Here is a 22,447-nt window from a genome sequence, read left to right on the forward strand (position 1 = left end):
TAAATTTAGATAGTGGGCGTTTTACATGTACTCGAGCAATTATATGCAGGTTGTTTTTCCTTTTCTTGGCTATTTCCTTACGCATAAGATGATATTTTTGGTAACATTTTTGTTTGTTTTTCGTACAGAAAATGAGATTCGAGATAATACATGAAAGAAATGGAGAACAGACTAGAAATGAGATTAGAGATTACTTGAAAGAAATGCAGAACAGACTAGTTAACAATAGAGTTACATAAGAAATGATGGAACAATAAGGGTGATGAATGTCACCATCTTCATTAAAAGAACAGATCAGTTCAAAGTTTGTACAATTACATCATTACTTCCTATTCAAAATCAGATCTATTTGTGCCTCATTAATTACTGGCAAATAAATTGTTAAGACTCCTACAATAGTCAAACAGGGACATCTACTGCAACTCTGGTCTCCTTGCCTCAATAGGCTCCCAGTATTGGCTGCATGGTTGATAACTCTGTCATCTTTGGAACCACATTGTTCCTTGTATGAGTGCAATATGAGAACCCAGGAGGAGCGTCAACATTCTGCCCTCTCTTGAAGAAGGGATGCTGGAGAGCTTCCTTAGCAGTAGGCCTTTTCGAAGGGTCCCAAGAACAAAGAGACGCTATGAGATCGATAGCCGATTCACTGGCATATGGCATCAATGCTCGAAGACCCACACCATTCTCCGGCCCAAGTTTAGGCATCGTCCGTGAATCCCTAGTTGGAGCCCCTATGACTTCGCATATCTTGTACAGCTGATCCGGCGAATCGTCACCCTCGAAGAGAGGCCGCATGAGAAACAGCTCTGCTATGATTGTCCCCATCGCCCACATGTCTACTTTCTCATCGTACTCAAAAGGTCGAAGCCTCTCGTTTTTCACGAAGGCTCGAAACAGCATCTCCGGGGCTCTGTACCACCTTGTGGTGACGTAATGATGATGGACTTGGCCGCCGCAGTCGATCTCCGTAGCAGTACCCAGATCCGAAATCTTGATGACGCCATTGTTCACCAAAAGATTCTCCGGCTTCAGATCCCGGTGCATGAACCGTTGGTGATGCATGAATTCAAGGCCTTGCAACACCTGACGGCTCAATGATCGGATTTCGGCCTCCGAGAAAGGGGAATTCCTGCTCAGCCTCTCATTAATAAGATCACCAAGGCTCCCCTCCATGTACTCAAAAACAAAGAAGACGTCGTCGTCTTCGTATTCAACACCCTTGAGGCTCACTATATTGGGGTGCTCCAAATTTTGGAGAGCACGGATTTCCGGTTCACATGCCGACGGATCGCCGTCTGCCTTCAGCAGTTTGATCGCCACAAGCTGACGGGAGTCGTTGTCGATGGCCTGATACACCCACCCAAAACTCCCCTCACCAACCCGCCTTACTATCTCGTATCTATCCATGGAACAAAACCCAGACGCAAATCAAAGAATTGAAAACCTCTCAAGTAGTCTTGGACTACGAAATCAGTGTTGATTTCGCACCACTAGCTACTCATCCTCAGAAGAATTAGAAACCCTAGCGCACACTTAACAGTACTCTCCACCGAAATTGGGAAGAAGAGCAGTGGATTCATTCGTGGAGTCCTCGGATCCTATTTATAATTTCCCATCACTCCCTTTTCCTACTCACCTGCGGACTTGAGTTTCGGCAAGGGCATTTCAGTCATTTGCTTTACTTGCGTGAGCCCAAAGCTTGAAATCAACGCGTCCTGATCTGATCTCACGAGGAACTGCCCAACAAAGCGACACCGTTTCTCTCGAACTCAACAGGTTGTCTTCAACTCTTCATGTCTTAATGTCTTAAGCCCGCGCCTGTTGCCAAAACGCGCTTTCTAGCGAGTGGCGAGAACGCGCTTCACTCGCGTCTATAATACGAGAAAATCCGACCCCCTTTTATCATTTTACCTTCTCTCTTTTGGGATTATCATCCCCAAATTTCCCCCAAACGAAACCCTAGCGGCCGTTCAGCCATGATTCTTAACCTATATAAACCCCCGAAGGCTTGATTTTCAATCCCGCAGGTTTCGATTTCTGAAGGTTTCGATTTCTCTCGATTTGGGGTCATCGGAGACGAACACAGTTTGCGATTGTTCCCGGAGATATCCGCGCGGCCCAACCCGATCGGCGGTTCCGCTTCCACGATCCGACGTCGTTTCGCTGTCAATTGAATCCACCGGATCGATTCCGCAGCCCTAGAGTTCTCTGATTCTTTCAGATTGCTTCAAGAATAACGAAGGCTTTGTTCGTTGCAATTACAGAGGGGTTTTGCTATTGCCTCTGAGATTTCTCAGATTCGATTCGAATTGCGACGACTCATCGGCGGAGGGTTGCAGAAGTCTTTATCTGGTGCGAGGTATCGAATCGGTGATCGGAGAAGAGTTAGGGTTCGGCGTTCAAGGGAGATTGGAGACCTTCTGCGGCGGTTTGAATTGATTGATCTCAGTAGAGTAATCGGAGAAAAAAAAAGAAAAAAGAAAATAAGAGCTTGAATTTTTGTACTGTTTGATTATTTTTTCTTTGGAGTTTAATATAAGGCCTTTATATTTTTTAAAAGGCCTTTGATTATCGTTGGGTGTTTGTTCTTGTTGTGGTGTTATACCTAATTTCTTATTTGGAAGGAAAAGAAAAAAAAAGAATATTTACCATGGCGGTGTACTATAAATTTAAGAGTGCAAGAGATTATGATTCTATTGCTATGGACGGTCCTTTCATCTCAGTTGGTATACTCAAAGAAAAAATATTTGAATCCAAGCATTTAGGGAGGGGTACTGATTTCGACCTTGTGGTCACCAATGCCCAGACCAATGAAGGTTGGTTCGATTTAGTTTTAGTTATTCCCTTCTTAACTTTCTTCTAATTGAAATATGGGTCCTGGGAGTGTGAGTTGATTGGTATGATTTTGGGGTTGTCTTAAATTTTAAGTGATCTTAAGTATATATAGCTATACTTATCTAGATTTCAAGAAGGATGTTATATTGCTAAACTTGAGTTCACATTTAGTTCACTAGTTGCCACCATGTGCCTTGAATTTAGATTGACTTCGTATGGATGTCTTTACAATTTATATTGAATGAACAAAGTGTTGTTGGCTGGTATGGAATGCACAAAATTTGGCTATCAAAACTTCTGTGGTGAGTTGGATCATTGAGGGACAGGTTCTGTGAGATTGAAATCTGGGTTATGCTGAAATTTTTTATCTGACTTTAACTCTCTAGGAACAGTGGATTACGCCTTTGGGAAACGCATTTTGGTAGCTTTTGTTTTCATAGATTAATGTAAATGCAGTGTTTTTATAGACTTCCTGTTCTATGTTGTGGAATTTCAGAGTATCTTGATGAAGCAACGTTGATTCCAAAAAATACCTCCGTTTTAATTCGCCGTGTACCTGGACGCCCTCGCATGCCCATTGTTACTGATTCAGAGTACTATCTCAGATCCTTTTATTCCTTTTAATACTTGACTTTACTTATGTTGCTGTAAGGTTCATTTTGAATTTTCAAGTTGGCAGGATAGTTTGTCATTGGGTTTCAAAAACCTGTGTTATGGGTAATCCCTTTGGAGTGTGCCCAAGTAGTACCTCATATAGGGTTTGGGTGTTTCTTATGACCATTAGAACCTATTTTTAGCGTTGGCTGAGTTGGCCATTTATATCTATTTCATTGCAGGCATAAAGTAGAAGATATGGTGGAGAACATTGAACCCGAAAGGACTAGCTTTCTGGGAGCTGGTTCCTCTGTGAATGTAAGCTTTAGTATATTAGAGCCTATGAGTTTGCTTTGTGCAATCAGAGGGAAATTTTAGTGATTGTTTATTTTGACATTACAGCCTGAGCCAGACTGGGATGATCTTGGGGGTGATTTGTACGAAATTCCTGAAGTTTTGCCAGTGCAGCCAAGTTATGCGGTTCCGGATATTCCACCATCAAACAAAGCTGATGAAGATAGCAAGCTTAAGGCTTTAATCGACACTCCAGTATTAGACTGGCAACAGTATGTCATTTTCAGTCCTATTACTGTGCTGTGTGATATCATAATGGTTGGGGGTTTTTGTCACTCGTATTGAATGATTTCTGTGCTGTATTTGCAGTCAAGGCGCTGACGGCTATGGTCCTGGTAGAGGTTTTGGCCGTGGTATGAATGGGAGAATGGGTGGACGTGGTTTTGGTGAGTCTTTTATGGTTATATATACTTTCATTTATAAAAATTCTCTCTCCCACTCTCCCAATTTTAAATGATGGAATTGATTTTTTTTTTGTTTCTTATGCTTGATTGAGGTCGAACAGGAGTGTTTGAGAAAAAAACACCTCCACAGGGCTATATATGTCACAGGTGTAAGGTTCCTGGTATGTTCATCTGACCTCCTTTTTTAAAGAGAATAGCTTGTTTTGTTGATCAATGGTTATTTCAGGATGGTGCTTATATTTGGCACTTTTGTATTCAGGTCATTATATTCAGCACTGCCCTACAAATGGTGATCCAAACTATGACATCAAAAGAGTGAAGCCACCCACTGGCATTCCCAAGTCCATGTTGATAGCAACCCCAGATGGCTCATATGCACTGCCGAGTGGTGCAGTAGCTGTATTGAGGCCGAATGAGTAAGCTTATTTTGTGGTCTAGAGTTCATACTTTTTATGCTTGACTGCTTGTGTAATCAGTTGCTGGTATGAAAACTTACTATAATAATTGATATATGATCACAGGGCTGCTTTTGAGAAAGAGATCGAAGGTTTACCGTCTACACGTTCTGTTGGTGATTTACCACCTGAGCTACACTGCCCCTTGTGCAAGGAAGTGATGAAAGATGCTGTTTTAACGAGCAAATGTTGCTTTAAGAGCTTTTGTGATAAGTGTAAGTTATAGTGCAACTTTCATTGCCTCTCTTGAGGTTAGGTTTTCCCTTTTTAATGGAAGAACTTCAACTTTTCTCACAAAAAAAAATATTTGTCGTTACCCTCATCTGGCTCATTCTAGCATTTAAAGCATCTAATTGTTTTATGCTTCTTTATTTATCATATCAGTTTCGTTTGGATTTACTCTAGCTCACATTTATAATCAGGTATCAGGAATTACATTACCTCAAAGTCAGTGTGTGTCTGTGGGGCTACAAATACACTTGCAGATGATCTACTGCCAAATAAGACTCTCAGGGATACCATCAATCGAATCTTGGAGTCTGGTAACAGTAGTACTGATAACGCTGGGAGTGCTTTCCAAGTTCAAGGTTTGTTCTTCAATGATGTGCTTTTTATTTCTGTTTCCATTCAAACTAGTCATATACCGTCATTGTTACAATTTTGTTTTGTAATATTTAGATATGGAGTCTGCACGCTGCCCACAACCCAAGATTCCTTCGCCTACTTTATCTGCTGCATCAAAGGGAGAAAATAAGCCTTTACCTTTGCATGAAGAAGCTCTGAAGACACGGGAGACCGTAGATGAGGTAAAACCTGTTCTTGCCCCACAGCAGATGTTAGAGAATGTGAGGAATACAAAATTAGCCGATGCATCTGAAGCTACCCATGAGTCAATGAGTGTAAAGGAACCTGCATCCCAAGGGAGTGCTCCCCTGGTTGATGAAGAAGTGCAGCAGAGGCTGGCCTCTGTGGAGGCAGGTAATGTATATGTCGGGTATTATTTGTGTGTATCCAATTCCCTGTCTGTTCTGTGTGCTTGACTTATAGGAGTTGGATGGATGTATATTAGAGAGCTGTTGTGGTTATTTAATGGTTTTTTGTTTGTATATTTCAGGAAAGAAAAGGAAAAAGAAGAAAGTTCGCATGCCTGCAAACGGTATGACTTCTCTCTTTTTTGTAAACAGCTTGGTTTTGTGTCCTATTGAATCTCTCTTACCGTATAAATTGGTAATTAAGCATTTTCATCCTTGTGCTTTTTTCATTACAGAAATGCAATGGAAGACACCTCAAGACCTTGCAGCTGAAAACTACATGATGCATATGGGGCCCTCTGCTTATAATCCATACTGGAATGGCATGCAACCTGGCATGGGCATGGATGGATATATGCCACCATATGGTGCTCCTATGCCGTATATGGGGTATGGACTAGGTCCTATGGACATGCCATTTGGGGGTCCTTTCCCACCGGACTCATTTGGTGGTCAAGGTTATATGATGCCTATGGTTCCACCTCAGAGGTATGTAACCGCCTCTATTCTGTCTTCCACTTTCACACTGGATATGATAATGGTGTTCGTAGGTTTGTGTTGAGAATTGTCTGCTCTTCTCTCTTTTTTTTTTCTTCTTTCTTTTTTTTCCCATTCTTTTGGTCTACAAGATTGTGCTCCGAACATTTCCTAGATGGGAGGGTGTGTGTATAACACTGTGGGTTATTGGTGGAGCCAATGCCCTAAAAATGCCGTTTTACATTGACCAAATAAAATAGAGTGCTACTATGATTGCAAGTAGCAATTAAATGCCTTTTATTTATTATTATTATTTTTTTATATATACTTTTTCATTTTCCATGGTGTCCTTTCAAACCTGTGGGCTAACGTGCGTCTAATCTTTTAATGTTTTACAGGGATCTCGCGGACTTTGGTATGGGTATGGGAATGAATGGAATGAATGTCGGACCTCCTCCTATCATGAGCAGAGAGGAATTTGAGGCTCGGAAAGCTGATTTGAGGAGGAAGCGTGAAAATGAGAGACGGGGCCAAAGGTATGTTTGAAAAATTTGATTTTGTTTTGGACTTGGGAACTGTGGAGCTCGGTAGATATCTTTATTTACATGATTTATTTTTCAACAGGGAGTTCTCCAAAGATCGGGAATATGGAAGGGATGCGAGTGGTGATGGCGATGTGCCTCCAATGAAGTCCAAATCAGTACGTCTTTATTGTGCCAATTTCCATCTCTTCTTATCATTTGTATACTGCAGCAGCAGGTCGTTAAGGTTTTTATCAACAATTTTGCAAGGAGACACCAAGTTGGCAATAGACCACCAATTTGGCCAGATAATGCCCCTCTCTTTTCTTGGCGAAAAAAGAAAGATAAAATTTGTATTGTTGCTGCAGTTAGGGGAAAATGGTCTAGGATTTATTAAACCATTTTTTTTCTTATCAGTTTATCATTTACTTTCAATCTTTATTTTTATTTTTCTATTTTGCTATGATGTTCCATTTGATCATGCGGAGAGAACATGTTTTAGTTTGTCTTGTCCAAATGTGCGGTAATTTAATTGCCTGATTGGAGCACAGGGAAACTGGCCTAGCTTGTCCAGAAACCGAGGTCAAATTAGAGTTCTGTTGTGAATCCCAAATTCCAACTAAATATTTGCCACGACTCAAAATTTGACCCAAAAAAAGGAGAAAAAAAAAAAACCAATTTCCCCAAAAATGTTTCACTTCAATTCTGGGTTATGTTCGAATTTTGCACTGGTCCTAGATGTTCTTAATTTGGTGCTTTCTACAATAGAAATTTATTTCTGTAATTGATTTTAGCATGCTTGTTTTTTCAACGAAAAGAAAAAGAATGAAATATCCCAAAGTAAAAATCTGTAGTTGTATCCAATAGTTGAAAAACGAAAAACGTGGTAATTTTTTACATAGGGAGTAGGAACTACTTTGACTACGTGTCAGGGCAGCTTGCCATGTGTCAATATGCATCATTAATATTTTTTGAAATTTAACTTATTTGTGGTTGGTGTGCAGAAGTCGTCTCTAGCCCGATCTCCAAGCCCAGACTACAGGGATCGCGATCACCATCGCCAGCACCGATACGAGAGGTCCTCTCCAGAACCCAGAGACCGAGACCGAGACCGAAGACCCTCACGTGACCTCGTCGAGCCTCTCCCGCCACCGCGCCCTCCTAAGAGAAAATCCGAGCACCACCACGACCGCGACCGCGACCGAGAGCCCCAGCGCGAAAGCGCCAAGGACTACGACTACTACGACGACGAGAAGCCCCGTCAGAAACGTCACCGTTCCGAGTCTTCCTCTTCGAAACCTGCCGCCACCGAAACTGCACCACCCTCCAAGCCCAGCTCTGCAAAGCTCGCTGCTGAAACTGCGTCAGCCAAAAGCAAGGCCAGCGTGTTCTCGAGGATTAGCTTCCCTGAAGGGGAAGCGAACAAGAAGAGGAAGAGCTCTCCTGCGGAGAAGGAGGCGGCGGGTGGTTCGAAAGAGCTGGCGAATGGCTTCCACGACCATGAGTATGGCAAGTCCACTAAGGTTGCTACTGCTGCTGCGGCTGTGAGTAGTAGCAGGAAGACTACCAGTGCTGTGAGTTCTCCTGCTGTGGACTATGAGTCCAGCGACGACGATAGACACTTTAAGAGGAAGAAGAAGTCGTCAAGGTACGCAGAGGCTTCGCCACCGGCGGTGCAGCAAGAGGAGGAGCCGTCAAGGCACTCTAGAGGTTCCAGGGATCGAGAGCGGGACCATAGGCGGCAGAGATAGATATTAGATTAAGCATCAAGGGCATAATTGTCCATGCATTCTGCTGCTGCTGCCTGATACTCTCTCTGTTGGGCCTTGGGGCTTTATTTGATTGTATTGATGTATATGTAACTGGGCTCATGGGCTGTGGCTATGTTTCTTTGTTCTTTGTTTTGGGAACGTTTCTGGAATTTGATGTTTTTGAATTATTAAAGATGGTAGAATTACGAGTACGAATAAAAAGTTATCTGTTCCAAGTTTAATTGAAACTTGTTTATATTTTGTTTTATCCTCTCTCTCTCTCTCTCTCTCTCTCATTTTTCTGGGTGTGTCTCATATGGGCGCCTTTTTTATGTTGTCAGTTAGATAAACAGTATCCGACTTATGACTAAGAGTGGGCATTATGCACCGAAAATGTGGTACTGCATCGTTTTGCGGTGGGTTGGAAACTAAACCGAAACAAAACATCACTTTCATACCAAACCGCATGGACCTGGTTGAATACAGTGGGGATTTGGTTTTTGGTCCTGACCACCCAATTTAAACAGCGACGCCCCACATTTTATTTTATTGTATTTTTGTATTATTTTTAATATATCTTCTTTTTCTGATTTGTTACTATTCCAAGCTTATGTAGGCTTGAGTGCCCTTGATCACTAGTAACCCTAATACCACGAACTCATTTCTCATTCAGTCATTCTCTTCTAAAACTCTCCTCTCTCGCCTCGCTCTCGAGTATGGACAGTTAGAAAAAGATTAAAACTTGGAAATTTTACAAGTTATGTAGCAGAATGTAGCTATTTTACAAGTTGGGTCAAATTGGGTCTGGTCTTTTGGGCTTCATTTTCTGGACTTAAAAAGTAAAAAACAGTAATCGGGTCTAACCCGAAACTGAACCGCACCGCACTGAAAACGGTGCAACCGAATTAATCGGTCCAGCCCATTTGAAATGCTGTTGCTGTTAGCCAAGTAGCCACCCTCAAGTATAAGGGGTACAAGTAATAGTATATGGATTTAAGAAAGGTTGTCGAACCCACGAGGATTGGATTCCTTCCACTAGCTAGGGTGTTAACCTAAGGAGAGCTAGAATATGAAAATGTACAATCACAAACCTAAATTCACAAGGAAATCTAGGCTCATGATGAGTATGTGCACTATGGTGGTAGTGAAATTGTTTGTTTGACAAGATGGTGAATAAAATTAAAATAAATGCTCAATTGTAAACTAAACTAGTATTATAATGGATAAAGTTTGAGGTTGGATTGTATACCACTAACCTCCCTTGCAAGTATTGAAGTTCAAATATAGATGATGTTATTCTAATTTCCCAATTACCCTCTTTGCATCCAGATAAGACTATAAATACCTAAGAACAATTCCTATTATTGGTTAAGTTTCAATTCATTGTTCCTAGATGCACAAAGCTTTGAGTTTAGATAATCAGGGAAACAAATCAATCCTAGATATAGGTGATTTTAACTCACGACTTTCACAAGCACATAAAGGATGCTATCATGCTATCAACGCTCAAGGTTAACTACTCCCTAAACATTTTTCATGAGATGAAAAACACACACATTCAAAGTAGTTAAGTCTGAATGAATGCATTCACTTCTTGAATTAGCATATGAAGATGAAAATCACAAATAGCATCAACTGTAAATTAAAACATCAATTTATACAAGTTTGGCTAGGGCTTTCAACCCTAGCCCCAACAAAGTAACTACTCACTCATAATCATACAAATTAGCATTAAATCTATAAAGTATATCAACGTAAATTAAAGAGTTAATGAAAGAATGAACTAGTTGAAGATTGACAAATCAATCGGTAGCTTCTCCTTCGTTTTTCTCCTTCAATGCTCCTTAAATCCTCCTTGATGGTGGAACATTTGGATGGATGATGAACTTCTTGTTAATGATGAATGGAATGGTGATGAAGATGTTGGAAATTTTATGATTTAAAATTAAAATATATTTTATTTATTTCTTTATTTATTTATTTTGGGGGTAATTTCGTTTTGTGTTTATTACTCTATTTATGGTTTAACGATTTTATGTTTTAAATATATGATTATTATTTGACCATTATACGGTTAATGAGGCTATTGATGGTCATGGTAAGTGTGGCCTATATAAGGGTACATAGCTAGAGTTGGAAGGTATATGGTTGGAAGGCATGTGTTGTTGGACATATTGTTAGATATGAAATGTCGAGATGGTCGGATACATATGAGGGATATCGTGAGAAGAAAAGGCACTCCACCATCATGCAACCCCTCTAGCACAACACCCTATCTATCTAAAGTCCTCTTCCATATTATACATATATCTATTTTAAATATACACTGTTTTGAGTGCACGGGTGATTAAGGTTCAATGGGGCTTCTTAGCTGCACGACGGAGCTCGAAGAGTTGTTGTATCTTGGGAGAAGTTTGTCATTCAACCCTGTGCATTTTGAATCTTCTCTTAGGACAGTGTGTTTGCACGCCTCGACTCGATAAGTTTTCCTATATAAAAATCTATATGCTATATTATCTTCTTACTTTATTTCATTTCCTTATCTATATTTTTATTCTTATTTCCCAAGATATTTCCATATTATTTATTTTAATTTTACATGAATTCCATCCCATATTTTTTACAACAGAAGATATGATGCTCCTTTGGCTAACCTTGAGTGGTAGTGATAGAGTAAAAGAGGTGGTGATGGAGTTAATTTATGGTGGTGGAAGATGGTAGTTGTGATAGTGGTAATGAATGAGATTGAGTAGTATGGGTATTATCAGTTTGGATTTTAGGAGGTGGAGATGGAGGTTTTGTGATGGAGATGGAGATAAAAAGGAGATATAATGAGGTGATATGAGTGATGGTTTTGCTTATAGGGAGATGAGGTCCTTAAATAGGGAAGAGAGAGGTGTGAAATGATTATGGAAAGCAAATGGAGCAGCTAGCTGTTAACTTAATGAGCAAACCAATATCGTTTCACAAAATGCATAAACACAACCAAATGATCAATACAATATGAACTAGAATACAACAAGAGGAGATGCATCACCTGCTTCATGCACAACAACCATTCCTTCAAAAGCAGTAGCAGCAACACAGCTATTCAACACAAATAATCCGAGCTCCAAAACTTCAAGCAGCCACACGCAATAAATCTTCTACTCAACTATGTGTTTAACTCCTCTCTATGGGGCAGGACTGAATGTTTTTTTCACACAGTGAATAGGGACTTCAAGCACCTATATATACAAGCTAGATAAGTCTTCCCATAAAAGAATCCTTGATTCTAGCCAATGAGTTATCATATATGCTATAATTATCATATCAACTAATTAGATATTTATCTTTATCAAAATGGATTCCTAACCATATGAGTGACATACCAAAGCTCATTAGGTGTCTAGGTAGATAATTCATATATTTCCTATTTATTGTAATAAGCTTAATCAATTTGTTATTTACTTAATGTAGATAATATTAGGTCCAAATAATATTTTACAATCTCCCCTTTGGACCAATATTGTCTACATAACAACTGAACCAAAACTCATTCCAGAAAATAGCCAAAGTGTGTACTGAAATATATGGTTTCTCAAGATCCATTAAGTTCTGTCAAGAACGCAGCAGCTAAAATAGAACTTGGAAATAAACATGCTTATGTAAACATATTTGTTCCAAATCACCAATAATAACCTCTGCATCTCACATGAACTACAAAACTGATATGATGAAATCAAGTGGTAAAGTATGTCATTCTGCAGTAAACACTTGATTATATTCCAACTAAAAATTTTGAATATCAAAATCATAATGCAAACATTATTTACTTAAGCACCAGTGGATTGCATGTTTGCCTCTTACTGAATATATGCATATTTCCATCCACCTGATAATCAACAAAACTAAAATAGCAGCAATCAAATATTTTCAAAATAAGATCAAGCTGTGAAACAATATATCTGGAAATACCTCAAGCTTTATTCATTTGACCAAAATATGAATACATATTGTTTCTGACATGAACTGCAAACTGAAATAAAATTGAAACTTTCAAACTAAGAAACTGAAAACATAATCTTTATGACTTTTGCTCTTTCTGAACTCAGGAATCTAAACTAGAGAGAATTCCCATGTCTTCAACATGCTTCTTGAAAATTGAAACTGGTAATGCCTTGGTAAAAGGGTCTGCAAGCTGTGCATCTGTGCTAATGGCAGCTATTTCAATCTCTCCATCTTTTACCCTCTTTCTCACACTGTAGAACTTCAAGTCTATATGTTTTGAATTATTGAACCTTTTGTTATTCTTACTGAAGAACACAGCAGCTTCATTATCACAATAAACTTTCAGCTTTCCATCAACAAGATTACTTAAAATCTTTGTTTCCAAAAGAAAATTTCTGATCTATGGGCCTTCACATACACCTTCATATATGGCTATAATTTCTGCTTGCATGGTGGATGTGGCTATCAATGATTGTTTCATTGTTTTCCAAGCCACTGCACCACCTACCAACATATATACATAGCCACAAGTAGACTTCATTGATGCAGGATAATTTCCTGCAAAATTTGAGTCTGTGAAGCCTACAAGTTCAAGTTTCTTCACACGCTTATACACAAGCATGTGACTCTTAGTCCTCTGTAGGTATCTCAATACCTTTTTGACAGCAGTCCAATGCTTGTGTCTAGGATTAGATTGAAATCTAGACAACATGCCAACTGCAAAGGATAAATCTGGCCTAGTGCACACTTGTGCATACATGAGACTGCCAACTAATCTAGCATATGGTACAGACTCCATTTCCCTTTTCTCAACACTTGTTTTAGGGCATTGATCCTTATTTAATTTATCTCCCTTAGATATTGGAATCTCCCCATGAGATATTGGAATCTCCCCATGAGCACAAGTAGCCATATCAAATCACTGTAGTATTTTTGAAATGTAGGCTTGTTGAGATAATCCCAATAAACCTTGTGCTCTGTCTCTCTTTATCTCAATTCCTAATACATAAGAAACCTCTCCTAGATCCTTCATATCAAAATTTTTCGATAGAAATATTTTGGTATCTAATGTTACTGCTAACAAGGAGAATCTCATCTACATATAGGATAAGAAAAACAAACTGGTTTCCAACAACTTTAAGGTAAACACATTCATCTACTAGATTTTTTGTAAAACCAAAAGATGCAACCACAGAATCAAATTTTCTATACCATTGTCTAGATGCCTGTTTAAGTCCATATATAGATTTCTTAAGCTTACAAACTAAGTTTTCTTTTCCAGTTTCAATATAGCCTTCTGGTTGTGACATGTATATCACTTCCTCCAGTTCACCATTTAAGAAGGCTGTTTTTACATCTATTTGATGTAACTCCATATCATAGTGAGCTACAAGAGCCATTATGATTCTAAAAGTGTCCTTAGTTGAAACTGGTGAAAATGTTTCTGTAAAATCTATACCCTCCTTTTGTGTGAACCCTTTAGCTACAAGTCTTGCTTTGTGTCTCTCAATGTTTCCCTTGGCATCTCTCTTAGTTTTGAACACCCACTTGCTGCCTATAGGCTTGTGATTTGGATATGGCTTCACAAGCTCCCACACTTCATTATTATACATGGATTCAAGCTTTGCATTCATGGCTTTCTTCCATTGTTTTGACTCATTACTTTCTGCAGCTTGCTTAAAATTTACAGGGTCATTATCATCTGCTAAAGTGCTCTCAACTTCTTGCAGATAAACCTCATAAATATCATTTTCACCTCCAAAAGTTGGCTTCCTAGTTCTTTGTGATCTTCTAGGTTCAACTGCATTTTGTTGAGGTTCAGTAATATTTTGGTCTCGTATAGGTTCAGCCACTTCAACATTTTGGTTTTCAAGTTATAAGTCACCACCTACTGCATTGTGAACTTCACTTTCAGTTTCTACATTATTTTTAAAGTTTGGCATTTCTATTTCTGTATCCTCACTTTCTGCAATTTCCTCAAAATCATCAGTTAAATCTTCAAATTTTGTATTGCAAATACTCTCCCCCAGAAATTTAACCTGATGAGTTTCAAAAATTCTAGGTGAGTAGTGAGGTGCATAGAGTTTATAACCTTTAGATTTTTCACAATAGCCTATAAAATGACAAGTTACAGATTTAGGGTCAAGTTTTCCTAAATTGGGATTGTAAATTCTTGCCTCAGCTTTACAACCCCATACATGGCAATGATGCAGACTAGGTTGCCTACCACACCAAGACTCAAATGGTGTTTTATCCACAGACTTGCTTGGGGACCTATTGCAAAGATAGTTTGCAGTTCTTAAAGCTTCTCCCCAAAACATTTTTGGCAACCCAGAAGTACACATCATACTTCTTCCCTTATTCAACAGAGTTCTATTCTTTCTCTCTGCAACACCATTCTGTTGGGGATTGTATAGTGTTGTATATTGAGCTTTTATACCTACATCCTGCAGATATAAAGCAAATGGACCCTTTTGTTGTCCTTGCTCAGTATATTTACCATAAAATTCACCCCCCCCTATCAGACCTCACAGTCTTAATTTTCATTTCTAGTTGATGTTCAACTTCAGTTTTGAAAATTTTAAATGCCTCAAGTGACTGTGATTTTTCTGACAATAGGTAGATGTAACAGTACCTTGAATAGTCATCTATGAATGTAATGAAATAAACATTTCCACATATTGTTCTATGCCTGAAGGGACCACATATATCTGTATGAATTAACTCTAGCAGTTTTTCACTTCTGCTAGCAGTCTTTTTTCTTAAGTTTGTCATTTTACCCTTAAAACATTCAATGCAGTCTGCTAGGTCTGAAAAGTCTAGTTCTGGAAGTGTTTTGTTCTTTACTAATATTTGCAGTCTTTCTTTTGAAATGTGGCCTAGTCTCCTATGCCACAAGTAAGCTGATTTATCATTGAACAAGGTCCTTTTTAACACCTGTGATGGTGTTGTTACTTAATGTGTTATTTCTGTCTTCAACAAGTGAGATTACTTGTTGAGGTATTGAACAATTCAATTTCATATAATTATCCAAAATAACACCAGAACCATATAACAAGGAACATTTAGAAATTTTTATTCCATCCCAATCAATGTAAAAACAGCAACCAGTCTTAACCAAAAGAGACATAGAAAGCAAATTCCTCTCTTAATCGAGGGAATGTAATAAACTTCATCCAAAACTAAAAAATTTCCAAAACCTAGATCTAGTATTAAGGTTCCTATAGCCTTCACTGCAACCTTCATGCCATTTCCCACACAGACATTGGTTTCCTCACTTCTTGGTGCCCTCTTCTTTGTGAATCCCTGTAAAGAATTCGTAATATGCAAAGGTGAGCCAGAATCTAACCAATAAGTGTGAGGTTCAATATTGACAAAATTAATTTCTAAAGAAAAAGTTTCTGTAGTACTTAAGAAATTCTTACCCTTCTTCACCAACCAAGCCTTAAAGACTGAGCAGTCCTTCTTCATATGTCCTACTTTCTTACAAAAGTAGCACTTGAACTTAAAAGCTTTGGTGGTGTTAGGTGCTGCAGTGTTTCCAGATGGCTTAGTGATGGTTTTGGTGACTTTAAGCTTGTTCTTCTTTTTCTTTGGCTTTTCCACCAGGTTCACAGAGGTTGCAGGCTCTCTCTCTTTCTTAATTCTATCTTCTTCATCAGCACAGATAGATATGAGCTCATCTATGGTCCAGGTACCCTTTAGAGCATTGTAGCTAGTTCTAAGCCCACTGAAGGTATTTGGCAAAGAATGCAGTGCAACATGCACCACTTGGCTATCATTCACTCTCATCAGTAACTCCCTGAGCCTAGCATTAATGTGGATCAGCTTCATTATGTGCTCTCTAACTCCCCCAGATCCTTCATACTTTAGCTCATGGAAAGCCTTAGACAATTTTGCAGCCTCTGCTTTCTCACTCTCTTTAAATTTTCTCTCAATGGCCTCCATATAGTCAGTAGCCAAGTCAGGTTCTTCTACACTACCTCTTACAGTGTCAGACATAGTGTTCCTAATGGTGTTCTTGGCCATTCTATTTGACCTGTGCCAGGCTTTAAATGCCTTAACCTCCTCAGCTGAACTATCTTTAGTTAATGCCTCAGGTTCATCCTCATGAAAGACTAGGTCTATATTCTCATGCATCATCATATAACGCTCTACCGAATCTCTCCAGGCTCTAAAGTTTGTTCCAGTGAGCATCAAAACATTGTTGAGATTCATGTAAATACTTCCTAATGAGCAAAGTAAAAAAGAAAAAATTATGTAAGTTTCAGTTTCAAAACTCAAAAAAAATACAAAGTTTCAATTTAGCAATATTTATGCAGATTTATGTGTTAGTTCCAAAAGCAGTTCAAAAACACATAAAATACCAAAACAAAATATCAACCATAATGGCAACAAGTACCACAAGATACTATGTCAATGAAAATACCCCAAATCTGAATTTCACATTAGGCAACACTTTTGTAGCAGTAGACATAATGTACTTAAGTTTCTGAATCTTCTCCCCATAATTAGAGAACTCAAGTTATCCAAAAAGACAATCAACATCTTATGACAGTAGAAGAGTCTTTAAGTATCAAAATATGAATTCAAAATCATGTGTGAAGCTGTTTGTCACCAAACTATGCTATATTAACACATCTTTGGAAGACACGAGTAAGCACAGTTTGAAAACAATTAACACAAGTTTTCAGGTCATTTTTATCTTAATGATCAAATGCAAATAATAACAGAAATTGCTTTGTGCAACATGCCTATTTTTATTTGCAACAACCTGTGACCTAAATAAAGTTTAACTAAATTCAATTCAAGACATCAAGGCACTTGAAAAGAAACTTTACTCAATCTGCAATTTTCTCAATGAAAATATATATGACAACATTTACAGGGAGACAGTGAACTTCTTAACTCAAACATTCATCAATTTATCATATAATCATTGTTCAATCACAGATATATGTTAGCAGAATGCAAAATATTAAGCACAACCATCCATAAGCAATCACAGAGAAAGCACAAAATTGTTTTAATTCAACTCAATTCAATTCAGAGACACAAGCACACCAAAACTTAAATTTCATCCGGTCACCATCTACTCTAGCCTAGGTGCACGCCGGGAATGCTTCTAGTGTTCTTGTAATTCAACAGAAAACGAATTAAAGCTTTGAATCGAAACATGGTTCTCAGAAGGCCTAACCTTTGCGACTGCAATTCTGCAACAATTTTAGCGGAAGCAATAATTCCCAAAAGCGATCTTAATCTGAATCGAATGATGTGGTTTTTGAATCCACTTCGAGTTTTTTTTTTTTTTTTTTTTTTTTTTCTTGGCCTGTTAACCAAAACCCTAATTTCCCAAAACGTTTTGCAATTCAACATAACACAAAACTCTAGTTCAAAATACAATGAATTGATCTTCTAAAAATGATTTATGAATTGTGAAATTTGCTTTGATACCATTTGTTAACTTAATGAGCAAACCAAGATCGTTTCACAAAATGCATAAACACAACCAAATGATCAATACAATATGAACTAGAATACAACAAGAGGAGATGCATCACCTGCTTCATGCACAACAACCATTCCTTCAAAAGCAGTAGCAGCAACACAGCTATTCAACACAAATAATCCGAGCTCCAAAACTTCAAGCAGCCACACGCAAGAAATCTTCTACTCAACTATGTGTTTAACTCCTCTCTATGGGGCAGGACTGAATGTTTTTTTCACACAGTGAATAGGGACTTCAAGCACCTATATATACAAGCTAGATAGGTCTTCCCATAAAAGAATCCTTGATTCTAGCCAATGAGTTATCATATATGCTATAATTATCATATCAACTAATTAGATATTTATCTTTATCAAAATGGATTCCTAACCATATGAGTGACATACCAAAGCTCATTAGGTGTCTAGGTAGATAATTCATATATTTCCTATTTATTGTAATAAGCTTAATCAATTTGTTATTTACTTAATGTAGATAATATTAGGTCCAAATAATATTTTACACTAGCTTGTTGAATGGAGCAAAGAGGTGGAGTATGAGAGTGATAATAGATCCCATAACCAAAGGAAAAAGGTAAGGGAGTGATGAGGTAGATTATGGCAGGTAATGATGAAGAAAAGATGATGATTACACCCTAAAACATGGCAGATTTTTGTGATGATAAGAGTGGACTTTTGGGTAATGTGAAGAGTTGAGATGGTGTGGGAAATAGGAAAAAGGGATGGAGTTGGTTTTGAACCAAAAGGTTTAGGATTTGGTTATGATAGAATGATGGTGTATAGATGTAATGGAATAGACACAATGTTACTATGTTACTCCTCTTTCTTGCTCCTCCATGAATTTGGCCTGAAAGAGATTGATAGAGATTGACAAAGATAATATAAATCATATTAGTTTTGATTTATACAATCTACCTACAGTAGCTTATCAAAAGAGATTTATAGAGATTGACAAAGATAATATAAAAGCAATGAAACAAAAGGATATCAAAGTAAAAGTAAATCCAACTCTGACGCCTGCACAACAATATCAATGCATTAGTAACTGGAGAAACAAAACACAGACACAAGGAGACATTTATATAATATAGCATAAGCATCTAAAATTTAGAAGGCATTTTCAGCAAACAAGAGAACCATGTCAGAGTACAAAGTGACATGGTCTGTGAAAATAAGCAAAGTTGTAAAAACAAGCAGAACCCACAAAACCCACATAAACCCGACCCTTGTTAAAGCTTAACATGTTCCTCTTGTAATTTCTAGAAACCGAAACGAACATAAAATGAAGGCAGCGAAATTGGAGTAAGGGCTTACCTTATCGACCTTCATTGAAGCTAGATTCGAGCTGAGCACGGATTCGAATTCTAACTGCTACTGCTTTGGAGATTTTGCAGATTTAGGCCTGTGAAATCTGAAATTTGAGCTCGGTTTAACATATTGCTACTACTTTTACATGGAATCGAAGAAAAATTCATGAACCAAGTTCAAAATTGAAGAAAGACTTACTCTACTATTGTGTTGGCTCCGTCGCTGGGGGTTTTGGGGTTTACGTTTTGGGGTGTTGGGTATTGGGTCAGTGGCATGCACGTAAATTTTGATGAAAATTGAGCATTTTGGTCATTTTTCATTAAAATTCGGAGCCAGGACTGATTCCTAATTTGGTTTTGGGCCTAGGCTCGTGTCTTTATTTGTATAAATCTATTTGATGGTAGGTTTTCTGTGTTTACATCTTTGGTCTGCTGCTACTGTGTAATTTTCCTTTTTTTTTTTTTCAGTTCTTCCTTTTATTTCCTTTTATTTCTTTCTTCTTTAACTAATTTTCATTTGAGAAATTTTATATACACACCCCTAATTACTTAATACACATCCCCTGTATATTTTTCCTCATTTTTTCCATCAAACTTTCATCTATGCCTCTTTTTTTTTTCTTTTTTTTTTCTTTTTTTTTTTTTGAATAGGCCAAAATCTAACATAACTTACATAAGGTTCCGGGACAAACCGGATAACTTATCTAAGCCACAACTAAACTCATTAAGATCTTGCCCTCTAAGGAAAAAAAATATTCATCTAGTCTAATCTGCCAAACACGCAATTATGATACAAATATCAACTAGAAATGTCTTAAAAAAGCATATAGAAATTACCCTATTGCAAAGGCTTGAGTCCAGAATGTCTTGTTTTGTTGAACCCTAAGTACTCTCCTTCCCCTTAGGGTCGGAGCTAGTACCTGGCTCAGAGTCTTCAGCATCCAGCAACCTCGACATCATGTTGGTCCTCTTACTTTCCAATTCTCCATTATGAACCTTGGGCTTGTTCCTGCGAACCCTAGGGCGATCCTTCTTCTTCAGAGTCTTCTTAACAGTAACCAGGACCTCCACCAATTCTCCAAGATGAAATTCACGAGGTATCACTGCCAAGCCAAGCTTTAGCCGCTTCTCCATGCTCCCCTTATGACACCATTTGCGCACCCCCAAAACTCTTGGGTAAGCAGCTTCATGCCCATGTACAACATCATGGGAGACTAACCCCCCAGATGCAGGCCCATCTAGCCCAGCAGACTTTTCAGCTACACCCGGCCCAAGGTCCAACAACCCCTCATCTGGACCCACAAACAAATCCATCCCAGACCCAGGCCCACTACCCCTGGTCTAGCCGCTTCTTATTAATAAAAAAATAGATAAATAAATTCCATAAAAATAAAATAAGAAATAAAAACTTTCCATATCAAAATGTTAATTAAAGATTTTCTAATTAGGGTTAAATTTTCTCCCCGTTTCTATAATGATTATATCTCTTCAAAATCCTACATGAACGTTAATGACAAATGAAATTTTAATTCACATGAAGAATTAGCAGAGAAATCAAATTAATTGGTTGAAATTTCTAGTCAATTTTCTATTGACAATTTATGAATTCATTTTATCATGACTTCCTCACGATGAACATATTCAAAGAGATTATAAAGCAATCAAATATTTTTAGATACATCATCGTCAATCACCTGGTTTGCAAAAAACTACCCTGACATAGTTTTTACCGATTATAATATTGATCAAGACTATATGGATCCTAAAGGTTATGGCATATATCGAGTCTTTAAACATTTTAAGTTTTTCAATTAAAAAAATAAAAATAAAATAAAGGTAAGGAAGTTAAGCTATTCAATCTTTTAGTGATGTCTTAAAAGAGGCTAAGTGAGAAAGAAGAAAGATAGTTAGTTATATTACCATATTGATGAGTCGAAATTAATCAGCAATTAATTCCACAATTATATTGAAAGAATTTATTAAATAGATATGTATGATACATAGCCTTTTATTCTATTTTTTATTTTTCTCATTTATTTATTTATTTATTTTTTTTGAATAAATGGTAATTCCATTGATAATAGCGCATGCCAAGAAGGCCATTACATATCCATCCGCTGACACATAACAATGGCCAGACAAGACTTCGTGGAGGAGCCACTGTGATACATAGGATAGACCAACTATATTTGAACTTATCGCCCACTTATGACAGTGAGCCTATAACTATGCCAGACAGTTACATAGTTTATAGGCTAAACATAAAGAAAAACCCTATATCTTCTCCTTGCCCTTTAGACTAGGGCTTGGAGGCTTACCTGAATACAGAACACTCAGGACATCTTCAGCGGGAACCTTTTTTGCTTTGGGAGGATTTTTATTCTTGGCTCCCAATGGCCTACCTCTCTTCTTCTTTCCCCCAGGCAGCTCAACTTGTAAAGGTTTAGGCATTCTGACCTTTGCAGGCACAAGCATACCACCTGGTGTCTCCACCAGTCCCAGAGATTTGGCATTGAATTTAGTAGGGAATTCAGGCATTTTTACCTTCTTGGAGGGAGCAATAGGGCTTGTTTTGCCCTCCAGTAAATCAGACATCAAGAATTGCATCTTTTTTGGAGATGGGAAGGGCCGAACTCTCTTGGTAGGTTGGTCAGTTACACCCGACACTAAGGCCAATGCATTGTCTTCATTAGCTTGTGGTTTTTCTGCATGACGAAGAACAATAGGTTTACGTACCTTACTTGTCTCAGCACCTCCAAAAAGAGATCTTCCCACAGGTGGAAGAATGGGGGTGGTAAGCCCTTGGAAGTGAAACAAACCATCCTTGAACTGATTTTCCTGAAACCCTAAAAAGGGACTATTGAGCGCAAGCTCCCTTGCCGCCGGTGTAGGAGCCACCATTTTTCTCATTTATTTATTTAATGAGGAAGGGCATAAATGAAAGTCTAAGGAAAAAGTGAGACAAAAAAAATATAGGGATGTGCATTAAATAATGGGTCCAGATCAAAGGACACCATATTTTACACAAATTTTGACACTCCTTGTGAGCCATTAGATTTTAAAATGTCTAATGATTTAGATTTATTATTTGAATGATGTCAACACAACACCAAATGATGTGGAAATGACATGACATTACATACTTCTAATCTAAAATTAAACTTTTCTTCATTAAAAGAAAAAGAAAATAAAATTTGAAAAATCAAAATCAACAAAA

General features: G+C 37.9%; 2 protein-coding genes across 5 annotated transcripts; one reads left to right on the forward strand and one right to left on the reverse strand.

Moving 5' to 3' along the window:
• Positions 1-438: 438 nt before the first annotated feature.
• Positions 439-1,410, reverse strand: LOC133744817 (cyclin-dependent kinase F-3-like). Its single transcript, XM_062172860.1, has one exon. It carries the CDS (start codon positions 1,408-1,410, stop codon positions 439-441), a length of 972 nt encoding a protein of 323 aa, XP_062028844.1.
• Positions 1,411-1,901: 491 nt separating this feature from the next.
• LOC133706792 (E3 ubiquitin ligase PARAQUAT TOLERANCE 3) lies at positions 1,902-8,667 on the forward strand. Of its 4 annotated transcripts, none has more exons than XM_062132334.1 (15): positions 1,902-2,819; positions 3,335-3,431; positions 3,675-3,750; positions 3,835-3,998; positions 4,096-4,172; positions 4,283-4,351; positions 4,450-4,606; positions 4,712-4,860; positions 5,068-5,232; positions 5,324-5,623; positions 5,760-5,801; positions 5,913-6,165; positions 6,552-6,689; positions 6,775-6,853; positions 7,679-8,667. In XM_062132334.1, the coding sequence occupies exons 1-15, from the start codon at positions 2,654-2,656 to the stop codon at positions 8,423-8,425; spliced, it is 2,679 nt and encodes an 892-aa protein (XP_061988318.1). In that variant the 5' UTR covers positions 1,902-2,653; the 3' UTR covers positions 8,426-8,667. The 4 variants fall into 4 exon arrangements, with proteins under 4 accessions (XP_061988318.1, XP_061988319.1, XP_061988320.1 ...); XM_062132335.1 differs by having other exon boundaries at positions 6,778-6,853; XM_062132336.1 differs by having other exon boundaries at positions 4,292-4,351.
• Positions 8,668-22,447: the final 13,780 nt, after the last annotated feature.

This window comes from Rosa rugosa, chromosome 4 (assembly GCF_958449725.1).
Source record: "Rosa rugosa chromosome 4, drRosRugo1.1, whole genome shotgun sequence".
NCBI lineage: Eukaryota > Viridiplantae > Streptophyta > Magnoliopsida > Rosales > Rosaceae > Rosa > Rosa rugosa.